This window comes from Sinohyriopsis cumingii, chromosome 1 (genome assembly GCF_028554795.1).
Source record: "Sinohyriopsis cumingii isolate HCF-2022 chromosome 1, ASM2855479v2, whole genome shotgun sequence".
NCBI lineage: Eukaryota > Metazoa > Mollusca > Bivalvia > Unionida > Unionidae > Sinohyriopsis > Sinohyriopsis cumingii.
Genome location: NC_142961.1, coordinates 142,493,383 through 142,517,923, shown reverse-complemented (window position 1 = coordinate 142,517,923; position 24,541 = coordinate 142,493,383). Strand labels below are relative to the sequence as shown.

The following is a 24,541-nucleotide window of genomic DNA, read 5'->3' as shown; positions in this document are numbered from 1 at the left end:
TTTCTTGTATGCCTCATGGCACAGATATAATACTTACTGCTTTCATTGTATACCTCATGGCACATTTATATTACTTTACTGCTTTCCTTGTATGCCTCATGGCACATTTATATTACTTTATTGCTTTCCTTGTATACCTCATGGCACATTTATATTACTTTACTGCGTTCCTTGTATGCCTCATGGCACAGATATAATACTTTACTGCTTTCCTTGTATGCCTCATGGCACAGATATAATACTTTACTGCTTTTATTGTATGCCTCATGGCACATTTATATTACTTTACTGCTTTCCTTGTATGCCTCATGGCACAGATATAATACTTTACTGCTTTCCTTGTATGCCTCATGGCACATATATATTACTTTACTGCTTTCCTTGTATACCTCATGGCACATTTATAACACTACTGCTTTCCTTGTATGTCTCATGGCACATTTATAACACTTTACTGCTTTCCAAATTTATAACACTGTTACTTTATATACATCTGAATGTGGTATTTTTAATACTCATGATATTTGTATGAAAAAAACTATTAAATCTGAGAAAACTAGATTGTTTTTATAAAATGCACAAAATATCAGAATATCAAACATTGCTTAAAGGGACATTTTCTCACAATGCAGTTCATATAATTGTGCATACATTTGAAGTTGCAACCAGAGCATGAGAAATTCATGTACGTTACTTCAGAATGACCAGCCATGGAGTCTCCATGTTTATTTCAATGCAAACTTGGTAGGCATTCATATTCTGCGAAACCACTTATCATAGTATTCCACATTTAACTTCGATACTTCCACAGATGTAAAGAAGATCTCATTACATTAAATTTAAAGGCACTACCCAACTCAAGAGAAAATTTCAGAATAGTTAAGTTTATTAGGTTGTTGCCAAGTTTTTGATGTTGAACATGGAATCATTTAGGAAAGTATAAGACCTTAATGAATCTTGCATCTTCTTTTTGGATGCCACTTTCATCATAATTGTAAAACACAAGAGAATTCTGAACAGTGACATTCATTTCTTTTGATGGCATCTTGGAGTTCCAACCACTTGGTCCATTTTTATGGGGTTTAAATGAACACTGTTACAAAGAAATTAATGTCAAAAATTTTATATTTGAGCTAAAATGCAGAATATATCTTTTTATGATGTTCACCAGTTTGTTAGCTTTTTTGTTTCTGCACAATAACTTGAATTTTAGATTATCTACTTTTACCAGACTTTGTGAATGGCTTTCTTTATGGATAAAGAAGTCTTTTGACTGGGGATGAAAAGTAGAAGGTCATGGTCACTGTAAAAAAAAACAGAATGGTGGCATAACTATGGTCAGTGATCAAACATTGTGCATGGATTATATTTCAGGTAAGAAGGACAGTGACCATCATAAACTAGGAAAATGTTTTCATAGAAATATCTTTCATTGCATACTACATGATGGCACAAAAGAGAGCTCATTGATATGGGAAGGAAAATGCATTACCCAGTTGGGTTGCATGGCAGAAACGTTATAGTCACAATGACACACAAAAAAACCAGCTGATTTATTTACCATCATGCAGTAAAATTCACACATGGTTTGCCTTTAAGGCAGAGAAGTAACACATTGATAGTAGGGTTGAAAGATTACGGTTAAGGGCATCTAGACCCATTTGTTCAGTACCATCCAGTCAACCATGCCCTACTACTAGTCCCTACATCCAAGACAGTTAAACATCTAGACCCATTGTTCAGTACCATCCAGTCAACCATGCCTTACTACTAGTCCCTACATCCAGGACTGTTAAACATCTAGACCCATTTGTTCATTACTATCCAGTCAACTACTTGTCCCTACATCCAGGACAGTTAAACATCTAGACCCATTGTTTAGTACCATCCAGTCAACTACTTGTCATTACATCCAGGACAGTTAAACATCTAGACCCATTGTTCAGTACCATCCAGTCAACTACTTGTCCCTACATCCAGGACAGTTAAACATCTAGACCCATTTGTTCAGTACCATCCAGTCAACTACTAGTCCCTACATCCAGGACAGTTAAACATCTAGACCCATTTGTTCATTACCATCCAGTCAACCATGCCCTACTACTAGTCCCCACATCCAGGAGTTAACCATCTAGACCCATTTGTTCATTACCATCCAGTCAACCATGCCCATCTACTAGTCCCCACATCCAGGACAGTTTAACGTCTAGACCCATTTGTTCATTACCATCCAGTCAACTACTTGTCCCTACATTCAGGACAGTTAAACATCTAGACCCAATTGGCCAGTACCATCCAGTCAACTACTAGTCCCTACATCCAGGACTGTTAAACACAGGATGGGCAAATAATATATTGCTTGTTTTGAATGGAGGTTAAAAAAAAATTGAAAATTTGTTCTCACAAGTCCAGGTCAAAAGCATCAGAAGAGCAAACTTTTAAAGATGTTATAGAATTTGCTGCTGACCAACATGAATACTATTTTGACCAATATGAATAATATATTGACCAATATGAATAATATATTGACCAATATGAATAATATATTGAATAATATATTGACCAGTATGAATAATATATTGACCAGTATGAATAATATATTGACCAGTATGAATAATATATTGACTAATATGAATAATATATTGACCAGTATGAATAATATATTGACCAGTATGAATAATATATTGACCAATATGAATAATATATTGACCAGTATGAATAATATATTGACCAGTATGAATAATATATTGACCAATATGAATAATATATTCTCAAGTTGAGTTTATGTTAGGTTATATCATTTATTTTAGATGTACAAGATTCGTCCTCAGCGTACCCGCCCACAAGCCTTGCTGATGCTGTGTATGATTCTGATGTTTGTGATGCTGGCAGTAAACATCATAGTCTATGAGTTGACCCCACAGTATACATCTTATGGTGGACAACATTATCTGGTAAACTTAACTGTTAATATATTTTATTTTTAGCTGTACTAATTTTAGACCAGAAAGGCTTTTATGTGATGGCCTGTCATCCGCAATCTGGAAGGCACATGTTCCTTAGCACGTGTATCATATTGCTACTCAGAAACTAACAGGCTGATCGCCTTTGTAATTAGATTCATCTCTATATGTAGCAGGTCCTAGGTAAAACTGCCCATTGATCACCTTTGTAATTAGATTCACCTCTAGATGTAGTGGGTCCTAGGTAAAACTGCCCATTGATTGCCTTGAAACTTTGTAATTACATTCATCTCTAGATGTAGCAGGTCCTAGGTAAAACTGCCCATTGATCGCCTTTGTTATTAGATTCATCTCTAGATGTAGAAGGTCCTAGGTAAAACTGCCCATTGATCGCCATGAAACTTTGTAATTAGATTCATCTCTAGATGTAGCAGGTCCTAGGTAAAACTACCCATTGATCGCCTTTGTAATTAGATTCATCTCTTGATGTAGTGGGTCCTATGTACAACTGCCCATTGTTTGCCTTTGTAATTAGATTCCTCTCTATATGTAGCAGGTCCTAGGTAAAAATGCCCATTGATCACCTTTGTAATTAGACTCATCTCTAGATGTAGTGGGTCCTAAGTACAACTGCCCATTGATTGCCTTTATAGTTAGATTCATCACTAGATGTAGTGGGTCCTAGGTAAAACTGCCCATTGATCGCCTTTGTAATTAGATTCATCTCTAGATGTAGTGGGTCCTAAGTACAACTGCCCATTGATCGCCTTTGTAATTAGATTCATCTCTAGATGTAGCAGGTCCTAGGTAAAAATACCCGTTGATCGCGTTTGTAATTAGATTCATCTCTAGATGTAGCATGTCCTAGGTAAAACTGCCCATTGATCGCCTTTGTAATTAGATTCATCTCTAGATGTAGTGGGTCCTAAGTACAACTGCGCATTGATCACCTTTGTAATTAGATTCATCTCTAGATGTAGTGGGTCCTAAGTACAGCTGCCCATTGATCGCGTTTGTAATTAGATTCATCTCTAGATGTAGTGGGTCCTAGGTAAAACTGCCCATTGATCACCAGGAAACTTTGTAATTAGATTCATCTCTAGATGTAGCAGGTCCTAGGTAAAACTACCCATTGATCGCCTTTGTAATTAGATTTATTTATAGATGTAGCAGGTCCTAGGTAAAAATGCCTATTGATTGCCTTTGTAATTAGATTCATCTCTAGATGTAGTGGGTCCTAGGTAAAACTGCCCATTGATCACCAGGAAACTTTGTAATTAGATTCATCTCTAGATGTAGTGGGTCCTAGGTAAAACTACCCATTGATCGCCTTTGTAATTAGATTTATTTATAGATGTAGCAGGTCCTAGGTAAAAATGCCTTTTGATCACCTTTGTAATTAGATTCATCTCTAGATGTAGTGGGTCCTAAGTACAACTGCCCATTGATCGCCTTTGTAATTAGATTCATCTCTAGATGTAGCAGGTCCTAGGTAAAAATGCCCATTGATCACATTTGTAATTAGATTCATCTCTGTATGTAGCAGGTCCTAGGTAAAAATGCCTATTGATTGCCTTTGTAATTAGATTCATCTCTAGATGTAGTGGGTCCTAAGTACAACTGCCCATTGATCGCCTTTGTAATTAGATTCATCTCTAGATGTAGTGGGTCCTAGGTAAAACTGCCCATTGATCACCTTTGTAATTAGATTCATCTCTAGATGTAGTGGGTCCTAAGTACAACTGCCCATTGATCGCCTTTGTAATTAGATTCATCACTAGATGTATTGGTTCCTAGGTAAAACTACCCACTGATTGCCTTTGTAATTAGATTTATTTATAGATGTAGCAGGTCCTAGGTAAAACTGCCCATTGATCGCCTTTGTAATTAGATTCATCTCTAGATGTAGTGGGTCCTAAGTACAACTGCCCATTGATCGCCTTTGTAATTAGATTCATCACTAGATGTATTGGTTCCTAGGTAAAACTACCCACTGATTGCCTTTGTAATTAGATTTATTTATAGATGTAGTGGGTCCTAGGTAAAAATGCCTATTGATTGCCTTTGTAATTAGATTCATCTCTAGATGTAGTGGGTCCTAGGTAAAACTGCCCATTGATCACCAGGAAACTTTGTAATTAGATTCATCTCTAGATGTAGCAGGTCCTAGGTAAAACTACCCATTGATCGCCTTTGTAATTAGATTTATTTATAGATGTAGCAGGTCCTAGGTAAAAATGCCTTTTGATCACCTTTGTAATTAGATTCATCTCTAGATGTAGTGGGTCCTAAGTACAACTGGCCATTGATCGCCTTTGTAATTAGATTCATCTCTAGATGTAGCAGGTCCTAGGTAAAAATGCCCATTGATCACATTTGTAATTAGATTCATCTCTGTATGTAGCAGGTCCTAGGTAAAAATGCCTATTGATTGCCTTTGTAATTAGATTCATCTCTAGATGTAGTGGGTCCTAAGTACAACTGCCCATTGATCGCCTTTGTAATTAGATTCATCTCTAGATGTAGTGGGTCCTAGGTAAAACTGCCCATTGATCACCTTTGTAATTAGATTCATCTCTAGATGTAGTGGGTCCTAAGTACAACTGCCCATTGATCGCCCTTGTAATTAGATTCATCACTAGATGTATTGGTTCCTAGGTAAAACTACCCACTGATTGCCTTTGTAATTAGATTTATTTATAGATGTAGCAGGTCCTAGGTAAAACTGCCCATTGATCGCCTTTGTAATTAGATTCATCTCTAGATGTAGTGGGTCCTAAGTACAACTGCCCATTGATCGCCTTTGTAATTAGATTCATCTCTAGATGTAGCAGGTCCTAGGTAAAAATGCCTATTGATTGCCTTTGTAATTAGATTCATCTCTAGATGTAGTGGGTCCTAAGTACAACTGCCCATTGATCGCCTTTGTAATTAGATTCATCTCTAAATGTAGTGGGTCCTAGGTAAAACTACCCATTGATCGCCTTTGTAATTAGATTTATTTATAGATGTAGCAGGTCCTAGGTAAAAATGCCTATTGATTGCCTTTGTAATTAGATTCATCTCCAGATGTAGTGGGTCCTAGGTAAAACTGCCCATTGATCACCAGGAAACTTTGTAATTAGATTCATCTCTAGATGTAGCAGGTCCTAGGTAAAACTACCCATTGATCGCCTTTGTAATTAGATTTATTTATAGATGTAGCAGGTCCTAGGTAAAAATGCCTTTTGATCACCTTTGTAATTAGATTCATCTCTAGATGTAGTGGGTCCTAAGTACAACTGCCCATTGATCGCCTTTGTAATTAGATTCATCTCTAGATGTAGCAGGTCCTAGGTAAAAATGCCCATTGATCACATTTGTAATTAGATTCATCTCTGTATGTAGCAGGTCCTAGGTAAAAATGCCTATTGATTGCCTTTGTAATTAGATTCATCTCTAGATGTAGTGGGTCCTAAGTACAACTGCCCATTGATCGCCTTTGTAATTAGATTCATCTCTAGATGTAGTGGGTCCTAGGTAAAACTGCCCATTGATCACCTTTGTAATTAGATTCATCTCTAGATGTAGTGGGTCCTAAGTACAGCTGCCCATTGATCGCCTTTGTAATTAGATTCATCACTAGATGTATTGGTTCCTAGGTAAAACTACCCACTGATTGCCTTTGTAATTAGATTTATTTATAGATGTAGCAGGTCCTAGGTAAAACTGCCCATTGATCGCCTTTGTAATTAGATTCATCTCTAGATGTAGTGGGTCCTAAGTACAACTGCCCATTGATCGCCTTTGTAATTAGATTCATCACTAGATGTATTGGTTCCTAGGTAAAACTACCCACTGATTGCCTTTGTAATTAGATTTATTTATAGATGTAGCAGGTCCTAGGTAAAACTGCCCATTGATCGCCTTTGTAATTAGATTCATCTCTAGATGTAGTGGGTCCTAAGTACAACTGCCCATTGATCGCCTTTGTAATTAGATTCATCTCTAGATGTAGCAGGTCCTAGGTAAAAATGCCTATTGATTGCCTTTGTAATTAGATTCATCTCTAGATGTAGTGGGTCCTAAGTACAACTGCCCATTGATCGCCTTTGTAATTAGATTCATCTCTAGATGTAGTGGGTCCTAGGTAAAACTGCCCATTGATCACCTTTGTAATTAGATTCATCTCTAGATGTAGTGGGTCCTAAGTACAACTGCCCATTGATCGCCTTTGTAATTAGATTCATCTCTAGATGTAGCAGGTCCTAAGTACAACTGCTCATTGATTGCCTTTATAGTTAGATTCATCACTAGATGTAGTGGGTCCTAGGTAAAACTGCCCGTTGATCACCTTTGTAATTAGATTCATCTCTAGATGTAGTGGGTCCTAAGTACAACTGCCCATTGATCGCCTTTATAGTTAGATTCATCACTAGATGTAGTGGGTCCTAGGTAAAACTGCCCATTGATCGCCTTTGTAATTAGATTCATCTCTAGATGTAGTGGGTCCTAAGTACAACTGCCCATTGATCGCCTTTGTAATTAGATTCATCTCTAGATGTAGCAGGTCCTAGGTAAAAATACCCGTTGATCGCGTTTGTAATTAGATTCATCTCTAGATGTAGCATGTCCTAGGTAAAACTGCCCATTGATCGCCTTTGTAATTAGATTCATCTCTAGATGTAGTGGGTCCTAAGTACAACTGCGCATTGATCACCTTTGTAATTAGATTCATCTCTAGATGTAGTGGGTCCTAAGTACAGCTGCCCATTGATCGCGTTTGTAATTAGATTCATCTCTAGATGTAGCAGGTCCTAGGTAAAACTACCCATTGATCGCCTTTGTAATTAGATTTATTTATAGATGTAGCAGGTCCTAGGTAAAAATGCCTATTGATTGCCTTTGTAATTAGATTCATCTCTAGATGTAGTGGGTCCTAGGTAAAACTGCCCATTGATCACCAGGAAACTTTGTAATTAGATTCATCTCTAGATGTAGCAGGTCCTAGGTAAAACTACCCATTGATCGCCTTTGTAATTAGATTTATTTATAGATGTAGCAGGTCCTAGGTAAAAATGCCTTTTGATCACCTTTGTAATTAGATTCATCTCTAGATGTAGTGGGTCCTAAGTACAACTGCCCATTGATCGCCTTTGTAATTAGATTCATCTCTAGATGTAGCAGGTCCTAGGTAAAAGTGCCCATTGATCGCATTTGTAATTAGATTCATCTCTGTATGTAGCAGGTCCTAGGTAAAAATGCCTATTGATTGCCTTTGTAATTAGATTCATCTCTAGATGTAGTGGGTCCTAAGTACAACTGCCCATTGATCGCCTTTGTAATTAGATTCATCTCTAGATGTAGTGGGTCCTAGGTAAAACTGCCCATTGATCACCTTTGTAATTAGATTCATCTCTAGATGTAGTGGGTCCTAAGTACAACTGCCCATTGATCGCCTTTGTAATTAGATTCATCACTAGATGTATTGGTTCCTAGGTAAAACTACCCACTGATTGCCTTTGTAATTAGATTTATTTATAGATGTAGCAGGTCCTAGGTAAAACTGCCCATTGATCGCCTTTGTAATTAGATTCATCTCTAGATGTAGTGGGTCCTAAGTACAACTGCCCATTGATCGCCTTTGTAATTAGATTCATCACTAGATGTATTGGTTCCTAGGTAAAACTACCCACTGATTGCCTTTGTAATTAGATTTATTTATAGATGTAGCAGGTCCTAGGTAAAACTGCCCATTGATCGCCTTTGTAATTAGATTCATCTCTAGATGTAGTGGGTCCTAAGTACAACTGCCCATTGATCGCCTTTGTAATTAGATTCATCTCTAGATGTAGCAGGTCCTAGGTAAAAATGCCTATTGATTGCCTTTGTAATTAGATTCATCTCTAGATGTAGTGGGTCCTAAGTACAACTGCCCATTGATCGCCTTTGTAATTAGATTCATCTCTAGATGTAGTGGGTCCTAGGTAAAACTGCCCATTGATCACCTTTGTAATTAGATTCATCTCTAGATGTAGTGGGTCCTAAGTACAACTGCCCATTGATCGCCTTTGTAATTAGATTCATCTCTAGATGTAGCAGGTCCTAAGTACAACTGCCCATTGATTGCCTTTATAGTTAGATTCATCACTAGATGTAGTGGGTCCTAGGTAAAACTGCCCGTTGATCACCTTTGTAATTAGATTCATCTCTAGATGTAGTGGGTCCTAAGTACAACTGCCCATTGATCGCGTTTGTAATTAGATTCATCTCTAGATGTAGCAGGTCCTAAGTACAACTGCCCATTGATTGCCTTTATAGTTAGATTCATCACTAGATGTAGTGGGTCCTAGGTAAAACTGCCCATTGATCACCTTTGTAATTAGATTCATCTCTAGATGTAGTGGGTCCTAAGTACAACTGCCCATTGATCGCGTTTGTAATTAGATTCATCTCTGTATGTAGCAGGTCCTAGGTAAAACTACCCATTGATCGCCTTTGTAATTAGATTCACCTCTAGATGTAGTGGGTCCTAGGTAAAACTGCCCATTGATTGCCTTGAAACTTTGTAATTAAATTCATCTCTAGATGTAGCAGGTCCTAGGTAAAACTACCCATTGATTGCCTTTGTATTTAGATTTATTTATAGATGTAGCAGGTCCTAGGTAAAAATGCCCATTGATTGCCTTTGTAATTAGATTCATCTCTAGATGTAGTGGGTCCTAAGTACAACTGCCCATTGATCGCCTTTGTAATTAGATTCATCTCTAGATGTAGCAGGTCCTAAGTACAACTGCTCATTGATCGCCTTTATAGTTAGATTCATCACTAGATGTAGTGGGTCCTAGGTAAACTGCCCATTGATCGCCTTTGTAATTACGTTCATCTCTAGATGTAGTGGGTCTTATGTACAACTGCCCATTGATCGCCTTTGTAATTAGATTCATCTCTAGATATAGCAGGTCCTAGGTAAAACTGTCCATTGATCGCCTTTGTAATTAGATTCATCTCTAGATGTAGTGGGTCCTAGGTAAAACTGCCCATTGATCACCAGGAAACTTTGTAATTAGATTTATTTGTAGATGTAGCAGGTCCTAGGTAAAAATGCCTATTGATTGCCTTTGTAATTAGATTCATCTCTAGATGTAGTGGGTCCTAGGTAAAACTGCCCATTGATCACCAGGAAACTTTGTAATTAGATTCATCTCTAGATGTAGCAGGTCCTAGGTAAACCTACCCATTGATCGCCTTTGTAATTAGATTTATTTATAGATGTAGCAGGTCCTAGGTAAAAATGCCTTTTGATCGCCTTTGTAATTAGATTCATCTCTAGATGTAGTGGGTCCTAAGTACAACTGCCCATTGATCGCCTTTGTAATTAGATTCATCTCTAGATGTAGCAGGTCCTAGGTAAAAATGCCCATTGATCGCCTTTGTAATTAGATTCATCTCTGTATGTAGCAGGTCCTAGGTAAAAATGCCTATTGATTGCCTTTGTAATTAGATTCATCTCTAGATGTAGTGGGTCCTAAGTACAACTGCCCATTGATCGCCTTTGTAATTAGATTCATCTCTAGATGTAGTGGGTCCTAGGTAAAACTGCCCATTGATCACCTTTGTAATTAGATTCATCTCTAGATGTAGTGGGTCCTAAGTACAACTGCCCATTGATCGCCTTTGTAATTAGATTCATCACTAGATGTATTGGTTCCTAGGTAAAACTACCCACTGATCGCCTTTGTAATTAGATTTATTTATAGATGTAGCAGGTCCTAGGTAAAACTGCCTATTGATCGCCTTTGTAATTAGATTCATCTCTAGATGTAGTGGGTCCTAAGTACAACTGCCCATTGATCGCATTTGTAATTAGATTCATCTCTATATGTAGCAGGTCTTAGGTAAAACTGCCCATTGATCGCCTTTGTAATTAGATTCATCTTTAGATGTAGTGGGTCCTAAGTACAACTGGCCATTGATCGCCTTTGTAATTAGATTCATCTCTAGATGTAGCAGGTCCTAAGTACAACTGCTCATTGATCGCCTTTATAGTTAGGTTCATCACTAGATGTAGTGGGTCCTAGGTAAAACTGCCCATTGATCGCCTTTGTAATTACGTTCATCTCTAGATGTAGTGGGTCTTATGTACAACTGCCCATTGATCGCCTTTGTAATTAGATTCATCTCTAGATATAGCAGGTCCTAGGTAAAACTGTCCATTGATCGCCTTTGTAATTAGATTCATCTCTAGATGTAGTGGGTCCTAGGTAAAACTGCCCATTGATCACCAGGAAACTTTGTAATTAGATTTATTTGTAGATGTAGCAGGTCCTAGGTAAAAATGCCTATTGATTGCCTTTGTAATTAGATTCATCTCTAGATGTAGTGGGTCCTAAGTAAAACTGCACATTGATCACCAGGAAACTTTGTAATTAGATTCATCTCTAGATGTAGCAGGTCCTAGGTAAACCTACCCATTGATCGCCTTTGTAATTAGATTTATTTATAGATGTAGCAGGTCCTAGGTAAAAATGCCTTTTGATCGCCTTTGTAATTAGATTCATCTCTAGATGTAGTGGGTCCTAAGTACAACTGCCCATTGATCGCCTTTGTAATTAGATTCATCTCTAGATGTAGTGGGTCCTAGGTAAAACTGCCCATTGATCACCTTTGTAATTAGATTCATCTCTAGATGTAGTGGGTCCTAAGTACAACTGCCCATTGATCGCCTTTGTAATTAGATTCATCACTAGATGTATTGGTTCCTAGGTAAAACTACCCACTGATCGCCTTTGTAATTAGATTTATTTATAGATGTAGCAGGTCCTAGGTAAAACTGCCTATTGATCGCCTTTGTAATTAGATTCATCTCTAGATGTAGTGGGTCCTAAGTACAACTGCCCATTGATCGCATTTGTAATTAGATTCATCTCTATATGTAGCAGGTCTTAGGTAAAACTGCCCATTGATCGCCTTTGTAATTAGATTCATCTTTAGATGTAGTGGGTCCTAAGTACAACTGCCCATTGATCGCATTTGTAATTAGATTCATCTCTGGATGTAGCATGTCCTAGGTAAAACTACCCATTGATCGCCTTTGTAATTAGATTCACCTTTAGATGTAGTGGGTCCTAAGTACAACTGGCCATTGATCGCCTTTGTAATTAGATTCATCTCTAGATGTAGCAGGTCCTAAGTACAACTGCCCATTGATCGCCTTTATAGTTAGATTCATCACTAGATGTAGTTGGTCCTAGGTAAAACTGCCCATTGATCGCCTTTGTAATTACATTCATCTCTAGATGTAGTGGGTCCTATGTACAACTGCCCATTGATCGCCTTTGTAATTAGATTCATCTCTAGATGTAGCAGGTCCTAGGTAAAACTGTCCATTGATCGCCTTTGTAATTAGATTCATCTCTAGATGTAGTGGGTCCTAGGTAAAACTGCCCACTGATCGCCTTTGTAATTAGATTCATCTCTCTATGTAGCAGGTCCTAGGTAAAAATGCCCATTGATCGCCTTTGTAATTAAATTCATCTCTAGATGTAGTGGGTCCTAGGTAAAACTCCCCATTGATCACCTTTGTAATTAGATTCATCTCTAGATGTATTGGGTCCTAGGTAAAACTCCCCATTGATCGCCTTTGTAATTAGATTCATGTCTAGATGTAGTTGGTCCTAGGTAAAACTGCCCATTGGGCATCTAGTATGGCCACCATGACGGCAGTCTTGAAAATCTTGCTCCTTCTGAAGTAATGGACTTAGTGTTTTCACTAAAAGACATCTTGTGATATCTAGTTGGTCTTTAATTAAAATGGTACTGATCTGATGTCCAAGATGGGCACATGGTGGCCATCTTGAAAATCTTGTTATTGCTACTACTCCAGAACAGATGGCCATATCAACATGGAGTTTCACTAAAATACTACTTATGACATTTAGTTGATCCTAAATGAAAATTTTGCACATCAATTTCCAGTATGACTGCTATGGAGGCCATCTTGAAAATGTTCATGTAGACGTAGAATTTTAACTACAAAATTGTGCAGGACTGACTTCCAATACGGAATGATCATCTTGAAAATCTTTTTCTTGCTCCTGAACGATGGGGATTGTCAGGAAATGACTTTTTATGTTATGTCCTGGCCTCAAATGATAATTGTACACACAATACATTGAATACAGCTGTCAGGATGACCATCTTGAAAAACTTGTTATGGCCGAGTGGTCTAAGGCACTCTCCTTTACCAATCACTGCCAACTCACTTCTGTCTGTGTCTGAGACTTGGGCTGGGCCAATTTGGGTTGGTAGATATATATGGGTTTTTTCCAGATTCATCCTCCGCCAGATATATGGGCTACTATGTATAGAATATCATGTACTAAAAATGGCATTAAACCCCTAACAATAACTCTTGCCCATTACCTCCCATTGCAGCCACAATGTATAGCTAGTTTTTAATCTTTGCTGTTCATTCAACATCATATGAGACATCTCACATAAATTCTTAAACAGGTGGTATAAATTATTTTTTAATTATTTCCCCAATATTTTCATGATTTTGTCAGCTGGGCTTCAGTATGGTCAACAGCATGTGGGATTCAGGGGAGCAGTCTTTGTATCAACTTCTTAGAATGCTTTTTAGTGGTGACTTACCTCCTCAAACAGAGGGGTTACCAAATCACCCAACCTGTGCATTCTAGTTTGGCAGTTTCTGCATTGGTGTTACCAACTCTAAATCTATTGGCATGAAAGAAAAATCGAATAGAGAGTGATTATTGGTGTTAAAGTGTGTTGAAATATTAGAGGAAAACTGAGGATCTCTATAAATTTTTATATGAAAGTGATGATTATTCATTCTCTTAGAAACTTGTTGAAGTGTTTGTCCGACATACTGCATGCTACATTTTTTACAGGTTATCAAAAAATCACATCAGTTGATAAGCAGTTAGTGTTATCATGTAGAGAAAATACATCTTTTGTATTAGCGCTACTGAAAAAAGTACTTTCTCTTATGTTTGCACAATGAGAGCACCAGTATCTGTTACATTTAGATGAAGAAAATTGTCTTTTTTATTTTCTGTCCGTTTAGTTCTAATTAGAAAATCTTGCAAATTCTTGGGTCTTCTGTAAGCGAGAATTGGTTTATTTTTGTAAAGTGATTTTATGCTGGTTTTATTTGATAAATTTAGGAGACTATGATATTTATTTATTATGCGAACTATATTAGGTAATGAAGGATTATATTGTATTGTGAAAGGAATTATATTTTTCTCTACTTAAATTTTGCTGTGTTTAAAGCCTCATGTTGAGTAAGATTACAGGCTTTGTTCAGCACAGAATCAATTAAATGTGTAGGATAATTTCTATTTTGGAAATGTGTTTGTAATTTATTCAACGAATTTTGTAATTGACATTCATCAGAAATAATGCGTCAGTATCTTTTGGCCTGGCTATATGGTATACCGTTTTTACATGACATGACGACCATGGTGACATGATTAGACTCATAAAAGAAACTTGTTGGATTCATAAGTTAGATACTTTGTATCCTAATGACCTTAATGCCAATGCACTATATAAAATTGTATAATTATTTTTTTTTAAATTGATATATTGTATATTCTTTATAACAATATAATTATATGTATGACTGTTTGTCTCTATTTTATTCAATTATTTTACTGATTCAGGTTTCATTAGAGACTCATGTATCTTTTAGATTCTGTCATATTATATATATATATATATATATATATATATATATATATATATATATATATATATATATATATATATATATAATTGTTATGACGATACATATCATTTATGATGTTATGTACTGATGTAATTGTTATTTTGAAAAAAGAGATGTCATCCTTTTTTTTTCTTTTCTTAAAACATTTTGTGCCTGAAGAAGCATAAATGTGAAACTAGTTGCACAGAATTTTTGGCATTTATGTTGTTTTCTATCCCAACTCTAAATCAAAATACAAATCAGGCACAGTTCCAGTAGACTCAATGTCCTGGCCTACACTTTCTCCTGAAAGGGTTGTTTGTACAGAATGGCACTTTCAATACTCAATCTTTCTTTGGATTTGCACATGGCATTCAATGATCAATCTTTTTCCAACAAGGTGGAATCACAAGTTTCCCATCTTATCTCTCTAATTCCTGACCCATTCAGTCAGGTAGGAAGTATTGTGGGCCATTGCCTACCCACCCTTGGTCTTGGTATCACAAAGAATACAGAAGTTGAGGGGTCAAAAGATTTTGATAGCCCTCTCAGATGGGACAAGTACTGAGTCAGCAATCTACTCAATCTAGTGATAGATCTGCATAGGAAAATTCTGGACAAGCCAAATTTTCTCGAAACAACTACAATCACAAGTCTCCCACCCATGCCCATACCATCTTCTCCTTCATGCCTGGCTCTTGTCAGGACAACCTTGTGAAGGAAAGAATTCTCAAGAGCAAGAGAGGTTCATGAGGAAAAGTGGCATGTTTTCAGGGACTGGTGCCAGGTAATAACATTGTCCTTTTCAGTGCCTCGATCCCTCATCTAGGAGACTTTTTTCTCTGGCTCAACAAGGAGAAAAACATTGATCCCAGTTACCATCAATGGCTACCACTTTATGATATCTAATAAATTCAGGCATCATGGCAGCATATATATCAGTCATAATAAAGATCTCTCAGACCTACTAATCAATTTTTATTTGGATCAACCAAATTCCCTTACACTGTTTATAAAATGGAACCAGTCCTTGGTTTTAAGATGGCTTAATTAAGATAAATTCAAGCCTTTATCTTGAGCCTTGCAGAAGCTCCTACCATACAAAACATATTTCCTGATAGCCTTAGCTTTAGCATGCAGGGTGAGTGAGTTACATGCCCATTCAGTTGACCTGAACTATCTTTTATTGAGATTGGATGATTCATTTGTCCTCATGATGCAACTATACTTTGTGTCAGATGGTTGTCAGAGAGCATTCGTACACTCCTGCTCTTCAGTAGACAAATTGAGAATAGCAGCAATGCAAGACTCTGTCAGTGCCCTTAGGCACATCTTGAAGAGCACAGAGGAAACCATGGCATGCACAGACTATTCTTTTGCCCAGTGAAGGCTGGGAATCAGGATATTGCTCCTCAAGCCGTATCTCATTGACTAAATATGCTTGGCATACTCTCAAGTCTCAAAAGATCAGTCACTTCATGAAGATTTTAGCTTAGATCATATCTGTGTGAGCCTTGCTTTTGAATGTAATGTTTTGGTCTGTTGGCTGGCATGCAGAGTCATCCTTCTCAAGTTTAAATATCAGATTTAGCTTTGCAGAAACAAAAAACTCTTCCTTTGATGGTGGCCCAGATGACTACCAGACCCAGTTCAAACACAGTCTGTTAACTTCATTGGATTTGCCAGTGAAAATTTATTAGTAAAAAGAATTCAGTAATCATCTTAACTGGATATAAGTGTCACTGATCACCTAACTGTTAGGCAGTGTTGCTTTCAAGTTAGGAGAGCAGTTTATCATTCGCATAAGGAATCCATATGTTTTATTCCCTAAAAAGGAGACCCAAGGTACAGGTAGGATGCTCAGCACTCCTTCCTCCTAATGCCTAAGTTAACATTAATATAATCAGGGAATGTATTCAAAGGTGAAACCAACTATTTCAGTAAATTGTTTCTCCAAGAATATTTACCTGATCACATTACTTACAAACCCTCTCATTCACCCCATCATGTGATCACATTACTTCCAAACCCTTTCATTCACCCCATCATGTGATTGCATTACTTACAAACCCTCTCATTCACCCCATCATGTGATCGCATTACTTACAAACCCTCTCATTCACCCCATCATGTGATCGCATTACTTACAAACCCTCTCATTCACCCCATCATATGACCACATTACTTACAAACCCTCTCATTCACCCCATCATGTGATCACATTACTTACAAGCCCTCTCATTCACCCCATCATGTGATCACATTACTTACAAACCCTCTCATTCACCCCATCATGTGATCACATTACTTACAAACCTTCTCATTCACCCCATCATGTGATCACATTACTTACAAGCCCTCTCATTCACCCCATCATGTGATCACATTACTTACAAACCTTCTCATTCACCCCATCATGTGATCACATTACTTACAAACCCTCTCATTCACCCCATCATGTGATCACATTACTTACAAACCCTCTCATTCACCCCATCGTGTGATCACATTACTTACAAGCCCTCTCATTCACCCCATCGTGTGATCGCATTACTTACAAACCCTCTCATTCACCCCATCGTGTGATCACATTACTTACAAACCCTCTCATTCACCCCATCATGTGATCACATTACTTACAAACCATCTCATTCACCCCATCATGTGATCACATTACATAAAAACCCTCTCATTCACCCCATCATGTGATCACATTACTTACAAACCCTCTAATTCACCCCATCATGTGAGCATCCTTATCAGTAATTTGCTCAACTTACAAAACTAACAACACCTGGTGGCAGCAAGGTGAAGTAATGGACAAAAATTATTGCCCTTTTTATGATATAGACAGAAAAGACAAATTTCCATCATTTAGTTGGTCTGAATTTGGGATGTAGCAGGCTTATATCCCTTACATTAATGTGATTGGGTAAGTAGTCTTGAAAAAACGTAATTCACTGAAAAAATTTGCTTTTGACAAAATGAGTGGGTCAGATCTTTTTATTCCTGGTTCTTTGTAGTGTCAACAGTCATCAGAAAGCTCAGGCACTTTTTAGTGTCAACAGTCATCAGAAAGCTCAGGCACTTTGTAGTGTCAACAGTCATCAGAAATCTCAGGCACTTTGTAGTGCCAACAGTCATCAGAAAGCTCAGGCACTTTCTGGTGTCCAAAGTCATCAGAAAGATCAGGGTAATAATTGACCCCTGAACAAATACACTGTAGCACCAAAGTTCAAGATGGAAACTCTTTCATCAATCAGACTTTCCATCAAAAGGGATGAATTTGTGATTAGTTTAGTTATAACCAGTACATATTTCCATGACAACTCCTCACTACTTATATTTTTATTTAATACTTGTATCCACATTTCTTGCTTAGCATTGTGTTGCCACATTAGCTTTTTCCAAATAGTCTTTGTAAAGAAACTTCAGTGAATTTTGTTTTTGTTAGTTTAATATTTTATTCTCCTACTTATCAAACTTATTTTTGATTGCATCTTTCCATGATTTTGGAATGTTGGATATTAAGGAAAAGTATTTCAAAAAATCGTCACATGCAGTTTTTCATTTTATTATTTCAAACTAAATCATCAAGAACTTCAGTGCCAGCTTCTTTCAAAGATTTGTATTAATTGAACATTCTATAGAAAGCAAAATTATAAAAAATATGGGATAAATAAATATTTGAACTTTGCAGTTCCTCTTTCCAATTTCATACTGCCAAAATTACATCTTTCCCATAACTCTTTGTAATGAGCTTACCAAATTCTTCTAATTTCACTTCCCTGAAATTCCAAATATCCTTCAAATTTTTTAATATAGTTGTATTGACTTGGTTCTGCCATGCTCCATCCTCATTTTCCAGTAACCTTTGAACCCATCTTATCTTAATGTACCTCATGAATGAGTAAATGTGTGTCATATTTAATCCTCCCTCATTGTCTGGGGATACTAGTATATTACGTTTAATTCTCTCTACTTTTCCACCCCATACATACTAAAGGTTCGATTTAGTTCTGCTTCAGTTTCTGCTGATGAATTTATAAGTGTAGAATAAAGATGTATGAATATGAGTAACAATTACTGTACCTACCACTTAAAGATGTCTTTGACTCCTGATTGCCACTTTTCTTTTTGCCTTTGTTAATTTATTCCTGTAATTAATTCCGCCATTAGTTGTAAGTGGAGAGAAAAATCGATGCCAAGGAGTGTAAAATTAGAAGACAGCTTAGATCCATATCCGCCTCGAATGCGGGAGGTCGTGGGTTCACTCCCCGGCCGAGTCATACCAAAGACTTATAGAAATGGTATTAACAGCTGCCTCGCTTGGCGCTCGGCATTAAAAGGTTAGTGTTAGGACTGGTCAGCCTGGTGTCAGGATAATGTGACTGGGTAGGACATCATGCTGCTTTCCTGTGGCATGATGCCCCAGTGCTAGACATCACTATAAACTGTCACACTGCAGACATTGTAGCGATATGACTGAAAAATTGTTAAAGCTATGTTAAAATTCCAAATCACACACACACACACACATACAAATCCATATCTGGACATGTTTTTTCATTGGAAAATTTCTTGTTTCCAATTCAGATAGCTTTTGTTTTTGCTATGTTACATGTAAGTCCAGATAATAGTTAAAACCTTGCAAGATATTCATAGTTGCTTTAAGAGAATGTTGAGATCCATCAAGATGAATAAAAGCATTATTTGCATACTGATCCAATTTATACTCACTGACATTAAAGTTGAGTTTTGTACATCTACATTTTGCTTTAAATTTATAGCTAAAATCTTAACATTGATAATAAATAAATAAGGTTCAGATTGAGAGGTCATTGCTGCAGACTGATTCTGAAAGTCCTTCATATAGGACAAGTCCTGGGTTTCAGTCTAGGCAGTCTAGCAATAGACATGCACAATAAAATCCCACAGAAGCTATTCAATCAGCCATTGTCACAGGTTATTCAGCCCAGCCTAGACTGGCTTCTCCTCTGTGCTTGGCTCTTGGTGAAAGAGCCCTGCAAAGAAAGGGATTTCAGCCTTCGATGTTGGAAAAAATCTCATACTACAAGTCCCTCCACTTTGAAGGCATTCAAACAGAAGTGGCACATGTTCAGGGACTGGTGCAAAGTCAAAAACATCCCTTTGAGTGTGTCACTCTGACAACTGGCTGATTTCTGCCACTGGTTGTTTGAGGAGAAAGTGTTGGCCCCTGTTGCTATCAATAGTTATGACTCCATGATTTCCAACACTTTCAGGCATCAAGGAATATTTGTCTTGATAATAGTCCTTCAAACGTCCTAGCCAATTTTGACTTGAATATGCCAAAATCCCTCACCCTGTTTCCTAAATGGAATGTCTTGTGGGTTTTGACATGGCACAGTTCAGATCAGTTCGAGCCTCTAACCAAAACCTCACAGAAGCTGCTATGATCTTAAAAGGTATGTTTTCTGATAGCCTTAGCTTTGACAAGCTGGATCAGCAAATTACATTTGCTTTCAGTGGACCTGAACTATCTCCGGTTCAGAATGGATGGTTCCATGGTCTAAATGTGAAAGCTTTGTGGCTAAGAATAGGCTGCTGTCAGTATATGACCTGATGATTCTCATTACTGATGTATGTGTAGTGTTACCTGTATGACCTGATAATTCTCATTACAGATGTATGTGTAGTGTTACCTGTATGACCTGATAATTCTCATTACTGATGTATGTGTAATGTTGCCTGTATGACCTGATAATTCTCATTACAGTAAAACCTGTTATGAGAGACCGCCCCTTCTGCCAACCAAAAGCGGTCTCTCAAGACAGGTGGTCTCTCATAAGAGGTGTGTGAAAATGGACTGGTTTTCAGGGTCAATAGTTAGCATTGTTGAAAAATAAATAATACCCATACTCACTGTACATGTATCATATCCTTTATTCATGAATCTTGTTAAATAATGCATGCATTCCTCTCAAAATATCTTTATATAATAAAGATATACATCTATCAAACGAGAATAAAATTTATGTTTCAACATCACATTAATATATACAAAAAATTAACAGATATGATGTATATATCTTATTTTATACACTTATTCACTTGTTTTTTTTTTAAGAAATCCATTATACTTCTTTGTTGACATGTTTTACTCAGCTATTTGGTCTGAACATGTATCTCAGTTATTGCCCTTTCATGAATCAACTTCCCACTTACTGGTATGTTTTTACTCCTTGCGACACAAAACCACTCCCATACTCGCTCGTTCAGATCTCCGTAAACTGTCCGTCGTGCCGTGGCATATTTCCTCTTTGCTTGTGCACCTTTCTGCCATTCGTTTCTAATGGACTTCTTGTCTTTGATTACATTTTGAACTTGCGTTTTACCGACGCTTAAGCTGACTGCTATTTTGCGAGTGGTCTCGTCTTTTTCATTTCTTTCAATGACATTAATCCTTTCTTCCAGTGTTAAAATTTTTCTTTTTTTCAGCGGAGATTCTGCCGTTGTTATTAGTGTTGACGTTATAAAGACTATCGGTTTTGATCAGGTTTTGGGGAATTGTGGAATAAATATATATTATGTACCAATGAATGAAACCAAAAGACATAATTAACTCATCAGGAAACAATACTGTACATTTATTCTGAGACGAAGTTTAAATCAACAGCGTTATAGCTCGATAAACAAATGTTCCGACCATCTGCACCCACGTAAACAGATTGTGGCTTGGTGAAACACTAACAAAAGAAATAAAAAATAATTTAAAAAAAATCCGGAAATGATTCTCACTTACTAGTATTAAAGACAATGAGCTCATTCACCGTCCAGGCATTATGGATTAACTGGAAAGCAAACGACGTACTCAAACCAACACTGAAGCCCTTTCAAACGATTTCTCACTTGGACATAAGGACTACCGGCGTTTTGTGAGTTTTCATACAGATAAAGAAAAAATACAAACCTCTAAATTGACTGCGTATATCCATCATTACTCCCTTTGATGTTACTCTTACTGGCTATTCACATGACTTCGGCACTACAATGGCGGTTAGTGACATGTACTTTAGTCTGGTTTACTGCAGTTTACAAATGACACAGTACGCTGGAGTTGTAAATTTCGCAAAACTCGTAAGACAAATTATTTTTAAATACTTTATTAGAGCAATCTTTGCTATTTATGCAGTCTTTGTTACAAAGGATTAAATGATGGTTAGAGGTGTTTATCCCGATATATGGTTGTTCAACTATAGTGTTATTTAATGTGCACTTTGTTTGCATACTACATTTATCCCGAGCTCTAGTGTTTACAAAGGATTAAGTTAAGGTCAGTGGTGTCAATGTGTTTTGATTTTTTGGCGATGCGGTCGTTCATAGCAGTGTCAAAATGCATATTTTGCCAAGAAATCGCGGTCGCTGGTCGCGTTCAGCAGGTGGTCGTTCATAACAGAGCGTTTATATAGTAAAATCGATCCGTGCATTACGATTGTGGTCGGAAATGACAGGTGGTCGCTCATAGCAGAGGTCGCTCATGACAGGTTTTACTGTACAGATGAATATGTAGTGTTACCTGTATGACCTGATGATTCTCATTACAGATGAATATGTAGTGTTACCTGTATGACCTGATGATTCTCATTACAGATGAATATGTAGTGTTACCTGTATGACCTGATGATTCTCATTACAGATGAATGTGTAGTGTTACCTGTATGACCTGATGATTCTCATTACCAATGTATGTGTAGTGTTACCTGTATGACCTGATGATTCTCATTACTGATGTATGTGTAGTGTTACCTGTATGACCTGATGATTCTCATTACTGATGTATGTGTAGTGTTACCTGTATGACCTGATAATTCTCATTACCAATGTATTTGTAGTGTTACCTGTATGACCTGATAATTCTCATTACTGATGTATTTGTAGTGTTACCTGTATGACCTGATAATTCTCATTATTGATGTATGTGTAGTGTTACCTGTATGACCTGATGATTCTCATTACTGATGTATGTGTAGTGTTACCTGTATGACCTGATGATTTTTATTGCAGATGTATGTGTAATGTTGCCTGTATGACCTGATGATTCTCATTACAGATGAATGTGTAGTGTTACCTGTATGACCTGATGATTCTCATTACCAATGTATGTGTAGTGTTACCTGTATGACCTGATAATTCTCATTACAGATGAATGTGTAGTGTTACCTGTATGACCTGATAATTCTCATTACAGATGTATGTGCAGTGTTACCTGTATGACCTGATAATTCTCATTACTGATATATGTGTAGTGTTACCTGTATGACCTGATAATTCTCATTACCAGTGTATTTGTAGTGTTACCTGTATGACCTGATGATTCTCATTACCAATGTGTGTGTAGTGTTACCTGTATGACCTGATGATTCTCATTGCAGATGTATGTGTAATGTTGCCTGTATGACCTGATGATTCTCATTACAGATGTATGTGTAATGTTGCCTGTATGACCTGATGATTCTCATTACACGTGTATGTGTATTGTTACCTGTATGACCTGATAATTCTCATTACTGATGTATGTGTAGTGTTACCTGTATGACCTGATGATTCTCATTATCAGTGTATGTGTAGTGTTACCTGTATGACCTGATGATTCTCATTACTGATGTATGTGTAGTGTTACCTGTATGACCTGATAATTCTCATTGCAGATGTATGTGTAATGTTGCCTGTATGACCTGATGATTCTCATTACAGATGTATGTGTATTGTTACCTGTATGACCTGATAATTCTCATTACAGATTAATATGTAGTGTCACCTGTATGACTTAATAATTCCCTTTACAGATGATTGTGATGTGTTAATTGCATGACCTAATAATTCTCATTACAGATGAATGTGTATTGTTACCTGTATGACCTGATCATTCTCATTACAGATTAATATGTAGTGTTACCCCTATGACTTAATAATTCCCGTTACAGATGATTGTGAAGTGTTAATTGCATGACCTAATAATTCTCATTACAGATGTATGTGTATTGTTACCTGTATGACCTGATCATTCTCATTACAGATTAATATGTAGTGTTACCCCTATGACTTAATAATTCCCGTTACAGATGATTGTGAAGTGTTAATTGCATGACCTAATAATTCTCATTACAGATGAATATAACAACAGGAAATGTGACAAGGTTTGAGACCAAAGATTGCAGTGGAGACACTGATGTTCCATTGGGTGAGTCCATGTTGAAGACAAGGATAGTCTCATCTTGAATAATAAATTTCTTCTTATCTGATTTTAACTTTTCTTGTACCTTACATATTCAGGAACAGTATTTTGAAAGGGATTCAAAAGCTGTCAGGACACATGTTCAGGGCATCAGTGTTTAAATAAGCTGTGTAATGGCAACAGTGGCAGCATTCTGACTTTTGTGTTTTTGAAATTAATCAAGACCAAGCTTTCTGTGGAACCTTTGCACAGTGAAACTTCCCTAAATTGTCCTTTCTGTATCCAGGCCTTCTCTGCTGACTGGCACTCTTTTTGGTCCCAATAAGGCCATTAAAGTGATATTCAAACCTCTGTATCCAGGCCTTCTCTGCTGACTGGCACTCCTTTTTTGGTCCCAGTAAAGCCATTAAAGTGATATTCAAACTGCTGTATACTGGCCACCACCAAGAGTTGCTACAATTGTGGTCCTATGCCTAACTTGGAGAAATTTTCTTGTGTTTAACAATCACATTTTTGTTCATCAAATACATTACTTGATCACGTTTACATTAGTAATTTAACTTCTGCAACCTACTGAATCCTGCCTAACTTGTGCAGCCTACTAAATCCCAGAAAGACGAAACATTTGTCTTTGTTGTATAGTAG

The 24,541-nt window shown here is 37.1% G+C and overlaps 1 protein-coding gene across 4 annotated transcripts in view; it reads left to right on the top strand.

Annotated features, from left to right (window-relative positions):
• LOC149808046 (putative lysosomal cobalamin transporter) overlaps positions 1-24,541 on the top strand; it is an 88,203-nt gene that overhangs the window by 42,350 nt on the left and 21,312 nt on the right. For all 4 annotated transcript variants that reach the window (XR_016423926.1, XR_016423922.1, XM_089973002.1 and 1 more), the window contains exons 12-13: positions 2,811-2,954; positions 23,830-23,902. Coding sequence is in view for 2 of the 4 variants with exons in the window: in XM_089973002.1 (XP_089829128.1) it covers positions 2,811-2,954; positions 23,830-23,902 (217 nt within the window). In the remaining 2 variants the exon portion in view is untranslated. The remainder of the gene's footprint in view (positions 1-2,810; positions 2,955-23,829; positions 23,903-24,541) is intronic.